The 12779-nt window shown below is 37.9% G+C and overlaps 1 protein-coding gene across 1 annotated transcript in view; it reads right to left on the reverse strand.

Annotated features, from left to right (window-relative positions):
• IARS2 (isoleucyl-tRNA synthetase 2, mitochondrial) overlaps nucleotides 1-12779 on the reverse strand; it is a 65961-nt gene that overhangs the window by 14522 nt on the left and 38660 nt on the right. Inside the window, exons 13-14 of the mRNA XM_045455726.1 lie at nucleotides 8536-8638; nucleotides 7602-7695 (exon numbers count right to left, since the gene is read on the reverse strand). Of these exons, the coding sequence (XP_045311682.1) occupies nucleotides 7602-7695; nucleotides 8536-8638 (197 nt within the window). The remainder of the gene's footprint in view (nucleotides 1-7601; nucleotides 7696-8535; nucleotides 8639-12779) is intronic.

Genomic DNA, 12779 nt, shown 5'->3' on the forward strand with positions numbered 1-12779 from the left:
CGATGGTGACAGGATGGAATCAGGGTCATTTCCTGAGTTTGATACTCACATTGGTGATATAAGAGACTGTCCATGTTTTTAGAAAACATACACCGAAAAATTTAGGGATAAAACAGCATCAAGTCTGCAACTTACCCTTAAATGGTACAGAAAAAACTGTATATACATAGCCATAGGGAAAAAATATATAAAGCAAACACAGTAAAATGCTAACTTTGGAAGATCTATTTTTTTTTTTTTCAATGTTTATTTATTTTTGGGACAGAGAGAGACAGAGCATGAACGGGGGAGGGGCAGAGAGAGAGGGAGACACAGAATCGGAAACAGGCTCCAGGCTCCGAGCCATCAGCCCAGAGCCCGACGCGGGGCTCGAACTCACGGACCGCGAGATCGTGACCTGGCTGAAGTCGGAGGCTTAACCGACTGCGCCACCCAGGCGCCCCTAACTTTGGAAGATCTAGATGAAGGGGAGATGGTACTTCCTTACACTGCTCTGTGACTTTTCAGAATAAAATGTGATTTATTTATTTATTTTTTTTTTTTATTTTATTATTTTTTTTTTTTTTATTTTATTTTTTTAAAAGAATATGAGGGGAGCCTGGTGGCTCGGTCAGTTGAGCTGAGACTTCAGCTCAGGTCATTATCTCGCAGTTTGTAGGTTCAAGCCCCCCACTGGGCTCTGTGCTGACAGCTCAGAGCCTGGAGCCTGTTTCAGATTCTGTATCTCCCTCTCTCTGCCCCTCCCCTGCTCAGGCTCTGCTCTCTGTTTCTCAATAACAAATAAATGTTAAAAAAAAATTTTTTTTAATAAAAAAATAAAAAATAAAAAATAAAAAAAAGAACATGAGGTCTTTGGGAAAGATTATTCCCATATTTTAAATCTAAACTCACAACTTTAAAAGCCCCTTCTAATTGTGAAATGAAGATCGGTCCTTATGCCCTAATATTGAGGATTCAATATATTCAAGGGTTATAATCCTTATGTGACAATGCGGGTCTGGGGGGAGGTGGGAGACAAAATTAAAATAATTAAATCAAGCCAGTTCCATTCATTCAACATTTCTGAGCACTTATCACCTGACAGGCATTGTACTAGGTCCTGGGGCAGAAAATGCAAAGAAGTCTGGCATCTGTCTTCTTGGAGCTGACAGTTAGGGGGTGAACTTTATGTTAAATAAGAAATAATTGTGCTGGTTGTTATCATGGCAAAACTGCACTTCAGCCTAGTCTACGCAGCTAGGAAAGTCTAAGAGGGTAAGAAGACAAATGCATATGCAGTGAGAACAAAATGTTTTAGCCTCAACATCTAGAATGCTACATCTACAACCTACTTTTCTTCTCCCTCTACTGACTTGTAGCCATTTGTAGCCCTAACCTTCTTTTTTTAATCTTTTTTTAATGTTTGTTTATTTTTGAGAGAGAAAGAGACAGAGACAGAGCGTGAGCAGGGGAGGGGCAGAGAGAGAGGGAGACACAGAATCCAGGCTCCGAGCTGTCGGCACAGACCCCGACGTGGGGCTTGAACTCACGAGCCTTCAAGCTGTGAGATCATGACCTGAGCTGAAGTCGGCTGCTTAACCTACTGAGCCACCCAGGCACCCCTGTAACCCTAAACTTTTACAAATCCTCTTCCACCCAAGATGTTAACCTCCTACTGCTGACCACTTTGGGGATGTGGCAGTAATCAAGGAGATGACTGATAACAGAATGCTAGTGGAAATCTTTTCCTGAAGGAAGGAAGGAAGGAAGGAAGGAAGGAAGGAAGGAAGGAGCAGAAAGAATCACCAAATCCTCTTCCTCTCTGAAAGCCGCCTGCTCAGGGGCTGGTGAAACAATCACTGACAGTAACCGGGCATCAAACGGAAGTTCTGTCACCTTACTGCAAACACTGCTTCTGAGCCTTGATTAACACACCTCTCAGACAAGGGGTTTAAATAATCTCTAAAACCTTTGCCCTAAAAGTCTAAAAAGCTGGCTGCTGCCCAAAGACTTACAGTCGTCAGGACACCAGCAATCTGACTGCACGGGGGCGGCACTGAGTCTGCCGGAGTCCCAGTCCTGTGTGTGGGACGCGCCAGGTGTGGGGTCAGAGCTTAACCTTCCCACGTGCCCAGGTCTTTACTAAGATGAGGACAACCCCAAATGTATTTACCTTACGAGGCTGTAAGAGAGATTAAAGAAGCAATAGGACATGCTGCGTACACAGCACATTATCAGTAAACGTTAATTATTACAAAGATTTATCACAAAGGGCACTGACATTTCCTGATGGAAAATTAAGAAAGGTGTATTTTTTCAAATCATTTTTATATACAAGAATACTTGTGAAAGCATCGTTATCCTAAACTATTTTAAAAATACGTGGTCTCTGATTCTGTCCTAGAAATATATGTTGCAACGCTCTAATCAAATAGGAGGACATCAGCCTACTAATCACAGCACAACAAAACAGCTCATACTTAGCAGGGGTCAAGTCTCAATGCCTTTTCCATTCTCATATAGATACTGAATTGCTGGAACTGGGAAGGAAGCAAAATACCATCCTAGAAAAGGAAGTGTAACCCCAGAAAACTTCTGCAAGCCAGAGCCTTTCAAGGTGGTGTATGAAACCAGTGGAAAAAGATGGACGGGGTAGTGGGGTGTTTGGGCGTAGCAGAGCTCTGGTCAAGAAATGAAAAAATAAAGCTTGTAGGAACTTTAGAAACAAAGATAAGCTCAGTCTTAAACGGGAAGAAATATGAAGATCTGTCAAACTAAGGTGCTGGAATACTCTGGAATTACTGTACAGCTACAACCACGTATGATGAATTATTGGGACTATTCCCTATTTTAGTAAGTTTATTTTTAGTAGTGGTTGTTTTTCCTAGCAAATGTACATTCTCACTTTAAGAAATCTGTAAAATACTGGGAAGTTAAAACAAAATAAAATCACCTAGATCCCACTACCTAGAGATAACCATTTCATTACAGCGCATCTCTTCCCAGTCTTTTGTCTGTGCTCCACATTTCCATGAGTTGTTAGCAAATCACGGTATTTGCCTATATCCTTTTATTTTGTATTCTGTACTTTTTCAAATTTAGCATGCCCTTAGATAATACCCATACCCTCAATTATTTTTCAAAAGCGTTACTTAATGGCTGCATATGATTCTGATGTATGAATGTATACCATATTGCTTTAGTAATTTTTCTACACAGACAATGAATTACTGTGCCAAATCACATACTATTAAAATAGCATTGTAAAAAAAGAAAGAAACAAAGAAAGAAAGAAACAAAGAAACAAAGAAAGAACACTGTAATGAATATCCTCACACACAGTTCTTCATCCAGATTTGATCACTTGAGAGAGTGCAGGTGTGTGAGCAGGGGAGGGGGAGAGGGAGAGAATCCCAAGCAGGCTCAGCATTGTCAGCACAGAGCCCGATGCGGGGCTCGAACTGACAAACTGCAGTGAGTGAGCAGTGCGTGAGCTCATGACCTGAGCTGAAACCAAGAGCCAGACACTTAAATAACTGAGGCACCCAGGAGCCCCACATCTGACCACTTGGACAGGAGAGATGCCCATAAACAGAACTTTTTGGCCAAACGACAGAAAACCACTCCAAAGCTTCTGAGGCATAATGCAAAAATCCTTTCCAGTCCACCTGTGCCAGATTACATTCCAACAGCAGTGCACAAGAGGGAGCAACGGTGCCAACTTTTTCTGCTTATTTTTTAATCTTCTTTCCTCTGTTTCTTCCCTCAATAGACCTTCTAGTAAAAGAAAAAACTAGAAATAAACCTGGGTGTTGTAATATTCCAGGAAAAGTCACAATCAACCATGTGGCAAAAGGCTAATATTTCTATTACAGTAACTTTCTTTCTTAGGAAAATTATAAAAATCATAAACTATTCAGTACCTCTAAGATTATGATTTAGGCATGGTAGTAAATAAAGAATACACTAATTACAGCGTTAAAAAAAACTCTCAAAGCAAAATCAGCCAAAAAATTGAGTAATCTATAATTTCATTACTAAATTTGTTTAACTTAGCTGAACTGATAAAGTTTGAGCAAGATTATATTGTATTTAAGAAGGCAAGTTACAGAACTAGCACAAAACATATTTGTCACAACTACTGCTTAACCAACGTAAAATAATTTAAGCCAAGAGTAATTTGTCAAAAATGTTAGGATATAATTATTAATTTTAAAAATTAGGCTATTTGTAAACTATCATCTATGTTCTTAATAGGGTAATCCTTTAAAAAAGGCTTTGTAAATCTAAACTGTAAATAATAGTTTCTCTTTCAAAAAATGATCTTTTTTCTATTTATTTCTCTTTATTTGTTAAAAAAAACAAACAAATGAAGTAGAATAAGTATTTTTTTTTTAATTTTTTTTTTAACTTTTATTTATTTTTGAGACAGAGAGAGACAGAGCATGAATGGGGAGGGTCAGAGAGAGGGAGACACAGAATCCGAAACAGGCTCCAGGCTCTGAGCTGTCAGCCCAGAGCCCGACGCGGGGCTCGAACTCACGGACCGCAAGACCATGACCTGAGCCGAAGTCGGCCGCCCAACCGACTGAGCCACCCAGGCGCCCCTAGAATAAGTATTTTAAAACACTAATTCCTTGATAGGTGAAGATAAATAAGTTACGGCACATGCAGACGAGGGGACATTACTTAGCACTACAAAGAAATGAGCTATCAAGCCAGGAAAAGACACTAAGGGACCATGGATACATGTTAAGTAAAAGAAGCCAATCCGAAAAGCTACATACTGTGTGACTCCAACTATATGACATTCTGGAAAGGCAAAACTATGGAGAGTACAAAGATCAGTGGTTGCCAGGGTCAGCTGGGAAGAAGGGATGAACAGGTGGAGCAAATTTTTAGTAAAATTTTAGTAAAATTTAGTAAAACTGTTCTGTGTGATACTACAATGGTGGATACATGTTGTTATACATTTACCAAAACCCACAGAACGCACAACACCAAGAGTGAATCCTAACTATGGACTGTGGGTGATCATGATTTGTCAATGTAGGTCCATCAATAGTAACAAATACACCACCGTAGTGTGAGTTGAAGGCAGGGGAGGTTATGGGGAAATGGAGGCACAGTGTATGGGATCTCTGTAATTTCTGCTAAAACTGTTCTAAAAAATAGAATTTACTTAAAATTTCTGAAAACATTATTTTTAAATCACTGCAAAAATTAATGCCTTCGGTAAATGTTTAAAGAATGTTTTAGAAATGATTCACTTAAAAACGCCATTCCCTTTCAGAAAGAGTTCGAGCTTCAGTTTAAGTACTATTGACCTTGAACTCACAATCAAAGAGGTACCTGACCTGGTGTTCAAATTCTTAAGCCAAATCTTTCACTGTTGTAAAACGTGTCAACGAAAAGTAAAACCAGTCATGTATGCCATAATCACCAAATTCATCTTGTTAAACATCAACAGGTACTGATGAAGACTAAGTAGCTCAATTAAACTCAAAAGTAAGTTGATTTTAGTTTGCAGTAACGTACTCTGAGGGAAATACGCAGGCGTTGAATCATTTATTAGAGTTAATGTAAGCATTTGAGAATGGAAAGTAAAAGACCCTTCTGGAAAAAGACTTCTCCCTCTTGTTCTTTCTCTCTTTTAAGGAAAGTTTGTTTTATGGATTTTCAAACCGTGAATTCACTATATCTTGGCTCTTTCCCACTTCATTCTTTCTCCCTGTCTTTTGAAAATTTTCTTATCAAAAAAGAATAAAAGCTCAGAGGTAAATAGGATAAAATATAAGCCAATTAATCTAATTCTTTGACTAACCTCACACCATGTTTGACTGATTTAGAGGAAGAGGAGGAGGAATATGACAGCTCAGTGAAAAAGGAGAAATTACAGTCTAAAATTAGTCTTGTGCATTTATCTGTGAAGGTAGCTTATTCAAGTTCTGGCGGCCTCTATGCAGGCAACATACAAGTTTAAATGACAAATCAGTTCTCCTTCTTCGAATTAATTATCTAAATATGACACCTACTGCTTAGGTGTAATTCTACCACTAACTTCATTTAATAAACTATTTCTTTCCCAAGTATTGAGTTAAAAACATCATCAACTAGAAGGAACGTGACTATACTTTTATCAGCACCACTGGCAGCAGCACAGATGGGTTTTAACGAGCTTTCATGCAGTTTCACAAGGTCTCTAAGTAGAACACGACCTTGCTGTGTGGAGTAATGTGAAACCACTTCTGAAATTAAACTGCAACAACGCTCGAAGCAGCCATTCGTACCAAGGCCAAAAAAGTTAATGAACTTTGAAATATATCATATAAACGATTTTGCACATGGCACACTTTTGCTGAAATTCACGATGCTGCCCCAATGTGGTAGGAGATACGGAACTCTTCTCCCTATTTATAACATTACTTCTACCTACCTTATGTAGTGGTCCTTGCCTATATTTTCAGTATAATTGAGGGAAACAAAGTAATCGAACTTGCAGTATTTTCTCTTAGGTGTGGTGGGAGAAACTTACGAATAGTAATTCTGAAAATTATTAAAAACTGTAAAAGATTTTATTAAAATGTAATTTATACATGGTCATTATGAATTACTATTTGTATTTTAGCTGTAATATAGAGGAAACATGAATTTACATGGATTAATTTCCTAGGCTACTAGAAGGGGACAAATGATCATATTTACCTACCAGGAATCAGATGTACGTCCTATCAATAGTGAGGCCCAGTACCAAAAGGATACCTCAAGTCACAGTTGGGGACAATCCCTCTCAATCCCGTAATAATGGCCAGCTGCAAAGACAAGTTACTTTCCCACATTCTCTCGCTCCAGAAAGCAAGATCTCTTGGGCCCAGGGTGGCGCTTAGCAGCAATGTGAAGAAGCATCTGATCCATCCTCGTTCCTGTCTTTAACCTCACGGTGATGATGGGCTTTGCTCTTTGTTTTCCCTCTGGTGTTCGCCTGGTGTGCTTAAGGATATCCTCTTAAGCAGCTACACACAACCTCCAATGTGTGCCTTCTCCTACTTCTCCCTGCTACTGCCCACCAGGTCTCTCCCTTCTCAGTGTGCCCTGTGAGTGAGTGTAACATTAGTCAGCTGCCTGTGTGGAGGGGGGAAGAGCTGTGAAATGACAAGGTCGTATAAGAAAAATAAGAACCAGAGATCAGGGTACCTGATTTCTGGTCTGAGACTAACTAAGCTATGTAACCATCACCTAATTTGGCTCTAATCTAATCTCATTTCCTCTTCTGAAAAATGATGGGAGTCAGACCGTTTCAATGACTTCTAAACGTTACAGAGCTAATGCCTTGGGTTGCTAAGTGCGTCAAGAAGAGCTGGTTGAGAGGAGGAAGAAATGTCCATTTTTATCTACCTTATGTATTGTGGGTCTATATAAAATTTCATTTGGAAAAACAAACAAATTTAGACATCATTGGATTAAATGATCTCCAAGAGCCCTTCCAGATCTAAAATCGTATCATGGCAGGAGATTTTCTTCCAAATAAAAAAAAATACTCCCAGATTATAGATTTCTTCTGAGTAACTTTTATGTATTTTCAAAACTGCTTGACTGGTATATAATATATTATTTAAAATTACCTGGAAGAACACAAGACCATGAAGTTCCACTATCGAACCAGATGTCCAAGATATCCTGACCAGGCACATACTCCAAGGCATCAGGACCACCGACCTAGTAAGATAACGTAAAAACATTTTAATTATGCAAAGATAGCGATATACACAATAAAAAAGCAAAAAGAAAAAGTCTTAAGAAAATAAAAGGATGGGGAGCCAGAGTGGCTCAGTTAGTTAAGTAGCCAACTCTTGATTTTGGCTCAGGTCACGATCTCACGGTTCATGAGACTAAGCCCTGCTTTGGGCTTTACGCGGACACAGCAAGGAGCCTACTTGGAATTCTCTCTCCCACTCTCTCTGCCCCTCCCCCACTCTCTCTCAAAATAAATCAACTTAAAAAAAAATAAGAGAATCAAATGCTTACAACCATTAAATTCACATTTTAAAATAAATTTCAAACATTTCTAAGTATTTTGCAATTAGTACAACTGCCTCATTTGTATGTGAAAGTGATTGTGGCCACTTGATTCTACACTTACTAACATAAAGTGTTTTCACTTCTTGAAATGATCTCCTAACTTGGATTCTGTTCATATGTGATGGAATCAGTCAACTCCAATGCAGATCCTACAAAACCCTGATGTACCAAGTTAGGCACCGCTCTCTCATAGTCAACACCTACATCTGCTTAGTCAACTAAACCCGCTAAAAATCAATCTTGGCCCTCAATACGTAAACAAATAACCCTCGTACTCCACTGCTATATTAAACACCAAGCTTCTATGGCTAGGCAAAAACATCTACTCTCAAACTGCACTGGCTCCTGATTTATAGTGAAATGAACTCATCAACTTTACACAATGACATAAATACTTTTTAACGCTCAAGAATCCCTTGTGTTTTCATTAAGTCATGCAATGCACACGAAGGCTGTTAAACACACACAGAAATTTACCTGCGATAAGACTTCCTGAGGAAGAAGCTGCTCAGGGGGATGAGTCCACCAGACATCGCTGCCATGTTGTTCCACTAGTTTAATAACATGCTCTGTGGTTTGGCTGTTTTAGGTGGGAAAAGGCAAACTGTTCAATTAACTACAGAGGGTAATAGTGAACATTTAAAAAATAAGAAACAGCTAAAAGAAAAAAAGAAAAACAAAGAATAGTTATTTTCCCCTATCCACAGAATATTTTATTCAAAAATATTTATTGAGAACCTCCAGTATCTTAGAGACTGTCCTAGGAACTGGAAATATAGCAGTTGACAAGACAGATAAGATTCCTGCACTAATGGAACTTACGCTGTACGATCCGAGATACCTCCCTCAGAATGCCATGTAAACGAAGTAAGATGATGCACAAAAAACGCAGCACAGAGCCTAATATGCAGTAAAAAGCCAGTAAGTGCACATCAAATGAAATTGACCGTATCTTTGGGAAGACACACAGTTATCAATTATTTGAAAACTAAACTCGGGAAAATTTATACTACATTTTCTCACAGCAGTAACATACTTTTAATTTATTATCACAGCTTTATCGACGTTACAACTTCCTCTAGTTGCTTTCCATGGGTCAGAGTACATGTAATGGTTAAGAGCATGGACCTTAGAACTAGACAGCTTTGGTTCCATTCCTGGCTCTTCCACTTATTACCTAATGTGACCTTGGGTACAGCACGTAACATTTCTGTATCTGTTTTTAAAACGCAGATAATAATATCATCAAGATGGCTATTAAGGATATTAATTAAGCTTATATATATAAAATGCCTAGGACAATGTCTGGCACATACTAACAAGTATTATATAAGTGTTAGTTATTATTCAAACTGATTTTGTGAAGTCAGGTAAATTTAGAGAGTAATTATGTTAACCAATCACCAAAATACAAATCCGTATTAATATCTACAGATTAAGACACACATACAAAAGCTAACTTTTGAATTATGCTCATTTCCACCACATTCCATTAGTTACTAATTCTTAGTAACTAAGAATTAACTACAGGCCCATGAGAGTCAATGGAAATGGAGACTAGTGAACGGGAAAAGCTTTACATTCTTTAAAATTGTTTAATGTTCATTTATTTATTTTTGAAAGAGAGCGAGCGCACAAGTGGGGGAGGGAGAGAGACAGAGACAGAGACAGAGACAGAATCTGAAGCAGGCTCCAGGCTCCAGGCTGTCAGCTCAGAGCCCAACGCGGGACTCAAAGGCATGAACTGTGAGATCCTGACCGAAGTCAAAAATCAAGACTTGGACCTTAACCACAGAGCCACACAGGTGCCCTGAAGTTATGAGGTTTTAAATTCCTCACCCATTCCTCCCCTGGCTTGGACCACATAAGGAGAGATTTCAGAATACTGTTTGGGAAATGTACTTAGGCCAGCATTTCCCAAACCATCTTTGGGGTACACGGAAAACTCCTAAAGTTAACACAGACATACCACGAAATAGTCCACTGTGATCACACAGATTTAGGCAACTCTGATGCTGCGTCCCTCTTTGTAAGTTATGCTGTGAATTAACATATTAAGGATCCTGAGAAGTCCTGAAGCAAATGAACCGATCCCCCTTAATTTAACTCAATGCCCTGAAAAGCTTTACATTCTTAATCTGGATCTGATTCTTATTAATCGTGACTATGCAAGGGCAAATCATCTACCTCTTTGGGTCTGAAAATTCACAGATGTGTATGAAAAAATTATTAAATTATTTTAAATTATTAAAAAATTATGAAAGTAAAAATCAAATGGGTATTACAAATTATTTAGATAGGCTCAAAAAACTGAAATTTCAAATACCTAAGTTGGTATGCTAGGAAGGATAGACTGAAAAAGTATAATGTTATCAGCATCTATTTTAAAGAAGTTACAAATAACAAGAATGTTAAAACGGGCACAAGTCCATATTTCTTCTAGTCATACATTTTCGATGGACTTTAACAGTAAAGATAAACTTTTGTGATAAGAGACCATAAAAACTTTGTGCAATACCTAGTTATATGACAATATTTAGTTACATATTACTTTTTTATATAGTTTGCACAGAACATTTTAACAGTTAAGAAAATATGAACATACTATAAAAGAAAACCTAAATAACCTAATGTTATTTTGCTAAAGAAAACCTAAATAACCTAATGTTATTTTTCTAAAGAGATACTAGCAAAGTACATTTACACGTACCCAATTATAGTAGACATGATGCTCATACCAATTCTGAAATTGTCATAAAAAAGAATGATTCTAAACATGAGTGTCATTTTGACTCCTTACTTTTACAATGTTATTAGACTAATTTTAGGTAAATGGTAAAATGAAACAGTAAAACCGTTTCAAAATTGTTAGAAATAAATAGGTTAAAAAATAACACAAAACTAAAAGCAAATGGTTCAAGTTCCATATCAACGTAGGAAATACGGTACAGCGTATTAGGATTAATATTAAAATAAAAGCATTTATGTATATACCACACATTGTACTTTTCAAAGCAGTTTACACGCACTTTTTTTAAAAGTTTATTTTTGACACACACACACACACACACACACACACACACACACAGAGTGTGAGTGGGGGAGGGGCAGAGAGAGAAGGAGACACAGAATCCAAAACAGGCTCCAAGCTCTAAGCTGTCAGCACAGAGCGTGACGCGGGACTCGAACTCCCGAACCCTGACTATGACCTGAGCCAAAGTTGGATGCTCAACCGACTGAGCCACCCAGGCGACCCTAAAGCACTATCTAATTGGATTCACAGAAAAACATATTTAGTAGCTCCTGACAGATAAACCCTGTTCCCTGCCTCGGGGTTCCTTAAGTCATGAGCCTTTAAACTAAGTAACACCGGTAATGCCAGGCCTTAAAACTGTCTCCTAAATCATAGTTCGATTCTGTTTTTACTTCTCCCTTCAGCTTCTCTAACTCATCTACAAAGACAACCACTGTACCTGTGAATTCACACTTCTATTGTCTTGCCTTGCTAAGCAAAGGCAACAAAGAGTCTTATTACCCATGTGTAATGAAACCCTCAACTGGAGATGAAGTGAGGGAACAGGGCAGTCCCAGGAGATTAGTGTGCTGACAGAACACACACCAAGTCCAAAGACCGGATTCTACCCATGAATTATTAGATACTGATAGGAATACATCATATTATTTTTCTGAGCTTCAGTTTCCGTGAACACTGGGAACAGCTGTCAGAAAGAAGCCATATGAACCTTACAATTATAGATGATGCATATCCATTTTAGGAGACCAAATTCACCTCTAATGTGACCGACAAGTTCTTTTTTTATATCCCTAAATAGATAATTCAATGAGGTTTTAGAACTATAACTAAAAATACCAAACAATAAAGATTCCCATTTTGGAGCAGACAAGTTATTAAAACAACTGTAAAGTCCCCCCCAAGTTTAGTCAACTATCTCTAGTCTAAAATTATAGTTTTAATTGTTATATTTTCTTATAAAGATTAGTAATTCGCTCACATAATCTAACTTTTCAGTGTAAGAAGCATTTTATATACACTTTATTTGCAAATATACTTTTTTAAAAAACTCATAAGCCTCTTGCTTCAGTGAGGAGGAAAGTTTGATTTTGTTTTTCTTTTAGTTTCCCTAATACTTATTAAAAATGAAAAAAACCACACAATGTCATCTACACTAATGAAAATAATCCAGTAGTAGTCAGTTTTTAAAATCTAATTTCAAAAAAGCTGTCATAAGTAAAACTACACACTTTTAAAAAAATAAACCAATATTTTCCCTCATAACACATGCATATGAATCTGGACCAAAGAATAATTTTTTCAATGTATTCAAAAGAAATATGAAACATTTTATTTTATTTATTTTTTAGTGTTTTATTTTTGAGAGACACACACACACACACACACACACACACACACACACACACACACACAATGTGTGTGCAGGGGAGGGGCAGAGAGAGGGAGACACAGAAACCGAGCTGTCAGCACAGAGCCTGACGCGGGGCTCAAACTCACGAGCCATGAGATCATGCCCTGAGCGAAGCTGGATGATTAACAGTCTAAGCCACCCAGGTTCCCCAGAAATATGAAACGTTTTAAAAAGGGAGAGAAGAAGCTCTGCCTCAATAATAGGGCAAATCTCACTAGTATTTAGAGAAGACTTGCTTCCCTACATTATGAAATATAAGAATATCATGAACCAAAT

This window comes from Leopardus geoffroyi, chromosome C3, assembly GCF_018350155.1.
Source record: "Leopardus geoffroyi isolate Oge1 chromosome C3, O.geoffroyi_Oge1_pat1.0, whole genome shotgun sequence".
NCBI classification, from domain to species: domain Eukaryota; kingdom Metazoa; phylum Chordata; class Mammalia; order Carnivora; family Felidae; genus Leopardus; species Leopardus geoffroyi.